Here is a 7706-nt window from a genome sequence, read left to right as displayed (position 1 = left end):
TCCAGACTCGTCCACGATCCTCAAGCGCCAGCAGGACCCTCCCTACCTAGTGATGAGACACACTCAGGGACACCAAGGATCTCAAACTCACATTCTTGAGGCCAGTGGTCACTCAGTCTTAGATTCCTATGTCCGAAGCCCACATGATGCCCACTAGGAGCTGGATGACCACCCTGACCCCCAACCACAGCAGGCCTCCTCAGGGATTCCCCAGGTGCGGGCCTGTGTCTGTTCTGGGGTTTTCTTCTGCTGTGACCATTCACAGCCCATCCGTACTCAGTGAGAATTCCAGTAAGGCAGGGGAAATGCTGACCTCCCCTGCCTGGGACTCGCTCACACACACAGGACACAGTGGAAAGAACTGGCCAACAAACTTGTGATGGAGGGCCCGCTCTCGGCAAGCACCCGCTGTGTGGGTCCATCTTTAATTATGTTAAATAGGAATAAAAACAGAATAAATGTGACTTGCATATCATACTGTACATGACAAAGGGGGGGGGGAGAGGGACGGTTTCATACAACCTGGCACAGAGCTTTGGGAATACGGAGTGTCTTCAGTACCAGGTCTGTGTTTTGCTTTGGTTTATGGTGACAGACCTGACAGCCATCACCCAAAACACTACCTGTGCTCTCAATAAGAGGGGCTTTCAACCAAGCAAAAGCAAAGGCAGTGCTGGTCACCCCTGAGGAGAGACCAGTCGAGAGAAAACTGGGTCTGGGACAGCCTCGGGTGGCAGAAAGGGAGGGGCTGCATGTATAAAAAGATCAGCAATGAACCAAATAATATTGGAAATAATACCTTTGGTGATACTTCTGTAAGAAGCAGAATTACTCTACATGTTATTCACATGCATAGGAGTGCGCAAGAAAAAAAAATCTCTTATAATCATGGTTGGTGTAGGGCGGTAAGGTATGTCCTGGAAATGACAGGTTAACTGGTGAAGAAATTAATCCATAAAGGCATTGTGTCTCTAATGGAGGGAGAAGCATCATCAGCAAGCTGGCTGAGGGAAACCCACTCAGTGTAAGCACACCACGCGCGCGTGCGCACACACACGCGCGCACACACACACACACACACACACACACACACACACGCACACACACGCACACACACACACTGTATTCCAAATAAATACTCTTTCTCTCTCTCTCTCTCTCTCTCTCTCTCTCTCTCTCTCTCTCTCTCTCTCTCTCTCTCTCTCTCTCCCACCCCACCCCCTTGTACTCAGGCCAGATTCCCCCACTGGCTGCTGAGCCAAGTGGCGGCTGTGAGAGAAGGGGGGGGGGGAGTTGTCCTGGAATTCAAGACACACAGCCCCTTCAGGAGCAGCAGAACTGGTACAGTCCATGCTGATGTCCAGAGCTCTCTCCAAACCTTCCAATGGGATGAGAGTTCCATCTCCAACCAGGACAGAAAGCAGAATGACTCACACATCCTCCTGCCACTGAAGCCCAGCTTTTTTCACACACGCAAGTGACAGTCCAGTATGTAGTGTGCACACTTTCTGACGCAGGTGGACTGAGAACGCAGCTTCACAGGCAGCAATCCATAGCAATGCTCCAGTGCAAAGCTCTGGGACACTCCCACCTGGTCCTGTGTGCCAACTGGGCGTAAGCTGCTCTCCCTCCCTCTCTCTCTCTCTCTCTCTCTCTCTCTCTCTCTCTCTCTCTCTCTCTCTCTCTCTCTTTCTCGTATTCCCTGGGGCCTTCCAAGAGATGACAAGACCTTCAGTGTATCCATTGCAAACGGAGCTGCTAAAAGGCCTGGGAAGGGAAGGTCCTTAAAGAGCAAACCTATCTCCTGGTCACCACACACCACATGCAGCCCAAGCACAGTCTGTGAGACGTGTTTCTGAGGACACAGGTGTCTTGAGACCCTTAGTGTGTTACGGAATTTTGGCGGTATATGACAGAGAATGTGGATAAGAGATGCCTCCAACAGGAAGGTGGTGGGCAGGGAGCCCGTAACAGCCAGAAACAAAAAGCGAAGCGTCCTTGAACTCTCTGGTGACCCTCCGCACATGGTGAGGGCTTCGCTTCCTTTTCCGCCAATTGTTTGATGCCACGAAGTTGCTCAGTTCTAGCATTCACAGCAAAACTTCCTTTTCCAAACATAAACTGAATTCCTTGAGAAAACATCCAAAGGAGCAGAAGAGAGAGGCAGGGCCAGTCAAATGCAAGAAGCAGTTTGTTTTTAAAGTGTTCCTTTTCTATGTTGGACATAAATAAAGTCTACAGGGGCAGAACAGGAGGCCAGAGAGATGAGCATGTTGCCAAAGCTGATTTTTTTTGTTTTCTTCCGAGCGCTGAAGGGCTGACTTTGGAATATGAACAAAAATGAAAGAGCCTCCATTCTCTGCCCACATGGGGTTAGTGATGTATGCAAGGGGCACTTGGAAGTAACACGTGAAGGGTGGTTCTGGTGGGCCCCAGAGCATGGTCTTTACTGAGCCTGGGCTTAACTGGATCTCAGAGATGTCCAACTCTATACCCAGACAAATTCTCCTGGAGGAAGAAGGGCAAGATTGGTCTGTGGCCTACCATATCCTCCCCTTCCTACCCACTGAGAGCCAGCCTGCCCTCCTGAGCTCCAAGGCACCCCAGAACAGACAGAAGCCTAGCCTAAGTGTACTTTCCAAGGCTTTGGGCAGAAGAGCCAAGCAATCAAGAGCAGAGTTGCTGAATGTGGCAAAAAAATTTTCAAAAATAGTTCCCACTAACAGGTGCCTTGGGAGGAGGATTCAGGATGAGGCTCTCCACCAGTGGTTTTCTCCACACTGTGGGTGACAGTTCTCCACCTGGAGACTTTTAAAGTCATTGGCAATGACAGAGTTCGTGGGCCTAGCTCCTGCAGAAGGGATTCAGCTCTCACGTTGTCTTCCAGGCAAATGCTTCGTCATCCAAGACCTGTGCCAGCCTAGTGTTAAAAGGCCCATAGAAGTCCCGCAGAATCTTCTGGGTGATTGGCCACATGGGCCCCAGGCTCCTATCCTCAGGTCGCCGCGTGTTGGACGCAGGGCTCTTGGTCATCAAAGCTTCTTGCTTCTCACTTAGAGGCCCTATAACGAGAAGGAAAATCATCCTGTAAGACTGTAACTGTGGCTGAAGATGAAGAGGACTTCATAAGAGTCCCAGCTGTACTTGATGCTCAGACAAGGCTTTCCTGTAAGAAGACACTGTTGGACTGGAAAGATAGCTAAGTGGTTAATGACATTTGTTCTTGCAGAGGACCTGGATTCAAGTCTTAGTACCTACAAGGGGCTCTCAGCCATCCGTAACTCCACATCCAGGGGTTCAGACATCCTCTTCTGACCTCCGAGGGCACCAAGCACACATGTGTTACACACGTATACACATAAAACAAAACAAATCTTTTTTTTTTTTAATTAAAAATACTAAGATCTGGTTGTCTCTGCTTGGAAACAACAAGGAAGGGAGAAGCCACTAGATACTGCAAAGCAATCCCCAGGCTCACACATGCTCCCAGGGGGGCCCTGCTGGTATTATGGGATGGTGTTCCTTTACCTTTTGGCCCACCTCAGAAGTTCGTCTCCAGCCACTCTGCATGAGCTGCCTTCCAGGGCCATCACTTGTCCTAGGTAACTATGTATAAAGGCTTTGGGTTCCTGGAACTCTGCCACCATCATTTCTGCTTTAGGCTCCTGAGTGACACAAAAGGGCCTGAGCCTGAGTGAATTCTATTTCTTCTTTCTTATTGTGAAGTGGCCGTAAGGGTAGGAGAAATGGTAGCTGTAGCAATTGCATCCGTCGGGAGATGCCCCAGGGCAGGTCGTCAGGGGCTGCAAATGAAGCTATATGTCTTCATTCCAAATGTCTGGGTCACTAACTGCTCACTGGCTCAAGCCCAGATCCTTAGACCATCTCCTCATGGTTCTGCACCCCAAGCTTGTAGGACCCAACCAAAATCATTACCACAGCCCAGTGTTAGTCAGGTCAGGTCATTAGACGGAACTACAGGAAATGTCCCTCGAAGGAGCAGGGCGTAGCCAGGCATTTCCAGCCTCAGCAATGGTCATCCACACACAGGCAGTGGGTGATCAAGGACACCTTTGTATGTGCCTCAGCCAGCCTGTGGCACGGCCGGTTAGCAAAGTGCCCCTCTCCTCTGGTGTCCTCAGGCTGAAGGCAGGCCATGAGGCTCTGACTCCAGAGATTCCCCAGCAGCACCTGAAATGATGCCATACCCCAACTATTCTCAACCTGGAGGCTGGGACCCCTTTGGCAAAATCTCCAAAAAATATTTACATTACGATTCGTAACAGTAGCAAAAGTACAGTTACCAAGGAGCAGCCAAAAAAAAAATCATTTTATGGTTAAGGGGTCACCACAACATAAGGAACAGTATTAAAGGGCCACAGCTTTAGGAAGGTTGAGAACCACTGCAGTAGCCAGGCCGCCACATCCCATGTCCCTGTAGTGCTGTCCTAACTGCCTACTGTGACCTTCAGCCACCTCAAAATTCAATCCATATCCTCCTCCTGTTCCTACGCCTCTGTGGTCTCTCAGCAGCTGGGGTCCCCATCTTCTCTAGGCCCACTGTGGCAGTACCTCCCTTCCCCTTGGAATGCAAACAGTCACTTCGTGAGTTGGACTGGGCTTCCTTCTCCTGCTAGGTTCAAAGATCTCAGAGGAGCCTCCTCTCCAGAGCTTGCCCACCATGCCATGCACAATGCCCCATGCAGCGGACACTAAGTAAACAGGAATTGAGCTGGCATCTCTTCAGGAGTCCCTGGGCCTCACAGAGCCCATCTCGTCCCATTGTACCCTTAATTTAGAGTGCTCCTAAAGAGCCCACATGCCATGGGGAAGGGGAGTTGCCTCAGAGGGTGAAGTGCTTGTAAATCCTTGTTCTGAAAGCATGAAGACCCGAGTTTAAATCCCCAACATCCTCCTAAAAAGCTGGGTGTGGCAGTGTGTGCCTATAACCCCAACACTGGGAAGGAGGAGACAGGCAGACCCTGAGACTCCCTGGCTAGCCCGTCTAAACCAAAACAGCAAGCTGAGTTCAAAGAGATACCCAAGGAAGACACCAGATGTTAACATTTGACCTGTGTGTGTAACACACACACACACACACACACACACACACACACACACATATGCATGCACGCATGCATGCATGCACACATGTATGCACACCCATATCCCTGGAGTTCGTGCTGGGCCCCACTGTCCGAAGCATGACACATACCGAGGTTTAGAAACTGGAAGACCTTATGCATGGTGTACTTGACGTTGGATGCGTGGTCTTCCAGACGCAGAATGAGGAACTGCTCCTTGCTAAAGACAGTGAGCCAGTCTAGAAGGTACACAGCATACAGGCCAACCTGGAGCCTCACCTAGGAAGGAGGAAAGAGGTGTTACTGCAGGGAAAACTCCCCCAGCCCTGGGAGGTGCTTTTCCAAATCATGATGGACGGACGCCTCTCTGTAAACCGCCGCAGACTCATCTTAGCAAACGATTACCTTCTGAAATCAAATCTTAACCCAAGGTGTTCTGTGCCATGTGGGCAAAGAACCCCCATGCTTAGGGTTGCATTTAATCTTCACGGCAGGTGGCTCCCTCCTCCCCTCACAAGTGAGGACAGAAGCATGGGAAAGAAGTCAAGGGCACACAAGTTCTTTGCATACCGTGGGCGGCTGTCTCCCTGCTGCCTGTCAATCACCACAGGCTGTGAAAAGTCAAACACAGACACCTCGAAGACAACCTGGACGCTGTGAGACATAAGGACAATCGGGACCATGACAGTGCAAGATGTCCTCCAAATGTAACCATAAGGGGATAAAACCAATGCACAGGAAAGCCTTCCTCCTTCCCTCCTACACGTGTCTTGAGTCCTCAGGCTGTTCCTTCACGCACGCCAAGCTGCAGACTGGGAGTAAAGAACTGGCCCACGCCCTCCGAGACAGGTCTGGTTTTGTCCTCTGTCCTGGGAGGTGACTGCTAAGGCCCAGGATTGCACTGCCCTACAGGAGCAGTTTTATTTCCCTACAATGTGAACACCAGTCACGCGAAAACGGTGATTTCTGATGAGCTCTGATCTCTTGAATAACTGGGAGGGTCAGCGTATGATGGAGCCCCAATAAGGACTCTGGACATTACATCTCAAGGTGTCGAGGTCCCTCGCTGTGGTCACCTTATCATGCATTTGTCACAGCTGGAAGGAGCTGGCAACCACCTCCCAACCATCTTCCGGAGGAAGAAGTGGACTGGAGGATCCGCCCATTCATTCCCCGCCACCCCACCCCACCCCGACCCCATGTGACTCTGAATCCTTCCTATGCTGTGAGTTGTGGTGATGGATCACAGGAGCCTTTGGTGTATCCTGTGTACCCTTCTCGAATGGTGAACTTGAAGATGGTTGGTGACTTTCCCTCAGAATGTGGCATCAAAAATAGGAATGACTCATCACCTCAACCTCCCTGCTCACAGCCCCTCTCTTTGTCCACGCCCATCAGCACCTGCTAGACACCCACCCACCCACGGGGCCTTTGGCTGGCCCTCCCATCTCTTCCTGTATGCACACTTTGTCCTTCCACATGTCGAGGGCATGTGCTTTGTAAAGCCCTGAGCAGACCCTAGCTGGCCCTGCCTCAGGGAAATTCCTGAGCTACCTCCACCATGCAGTTCACTCTTCCTCCTAGGCTCCTCCTTGGGGCCTTCATTCTTTTAAAGCAAACACTCTCCATCATTCTCCCTGAGTGACCTGACTTTGAGATTCCTGGGGGCAGGGCCATCAAGTCACCTCTCACAAAGCCCTGTGTCAGCATTCATGTCGGCTCTTTGATGGAACTGCTAAACACCATATTAGTAAAACACTAAAGAAACGTTTGACAAAGTGTATGCAGATGCTAACTGACTTCATCTCTCACTGTCCTTTTTTCCATTCTTCATTTTTCTACGGACAGGAAGATGTGGGGGAAGGAAAACAATTAGAGTGAATAGCTAAGTTGTCTCCAGAATTCATTAGCCATCTCTAAGCCTTGCTTTGGTACTACCTCACACACCGGCTCATAAAGACTTCAAGCTGCGCTGAAAAAATGAGCACGGGCCAGGCTCAGTAACAGCCCACGTAGCCTCCAACATAGAATAGGCATAAGAACACGATGCTAAATCAGGGCCCATACGGTTTTCCCATCTCTTCCCAGCCAGTGTGCAGCCAGCGTGGCCTCATAAGTTCATCTCTTCAAGAGAAACTACTTTTGTAACTTGACAACTTTTCCAGAAGGAAAGGAAGCGATTGCTAGTGACAGGACACTGGTACTTTAGAGTATCTGTATGCTGTTCCTGCATCTGCCCTGGTGACAGAACATCCTCCGAAGCCATCATGGTGAGAGACTACTACTGTTCTCAGGACAAAGAACCACACAAGGCCTTCCTCACAGGCAGATCTGGCCCAAGGAGGGAGGACATGGGACCCCTATGTGTGCTCTGGCTCCCAAGGAATGAGCTTCCTTCCTACCCATTCAGGGACACATCTACGCATGCAACAACACCACTGTAAGTGGGAACCATGAAGACCCTAAGACAGCACCACACAAAGTCTCATTTTCCTCACATCTGTCCAGCATACGATGGGAGACAAAATAGAATGAGGATCAGAATAGAACCAATGTAGAGAAGATATTCAGGGCGAGGGCCCAACAGATTTAAAATTAGAAAACACCAAAGCTGAGGGAAGC

The 7706-nt window shown here is 50.2% G+C and overlaps 1 protein-coding gene across 6 annotated transcripts in view; it reads right to left on the bottom strand.

Annotated features, from left to right (window-relative positions):
• Positions 1–374: 374 nt before the first annotated feature.
• CHST15 (carbohydrate sulfotransferase 15) overlaps positions 375–7706 on the bottom strand; it is an 81452-nt gene continuing 74120 nt past the window's right edge. For all 6 annotated transcript variants that reach the window (XM_084772692.1, XM_084772690.1, XM_084772691.1 and 3 more), the window contains 2 exons: positions 5216–5363; positions 375–3062 (listed from right to left, as the gene is read on the bottom strand). In XM_084772692.1, the coding sequence (XP_084628818.1) occupies positions 2872–3062; positions 5216–5363 (339 nt within the window). In that variant the 3' untranslated portion in view covers positions 375–2871. The remainder of the gene's footprint in view (positions 3063–5215; positions 5364–7706) is intronic.

This window comes from Acomys minous (assembly GCF_964271855.1).
Source record: "Acomys minous genome assembly, chromosome: 2".
Taxonomy (NCBI): Eukaryota; Metazoa; Chordata; class Mammalia; order Rodentia; family Muridae; genus Acomys; species Acomys minous.
Note: the sequence above shows the minus strand (reverse complement) of the source record. Positions and strands in the feature narration are given on the sequence as shown.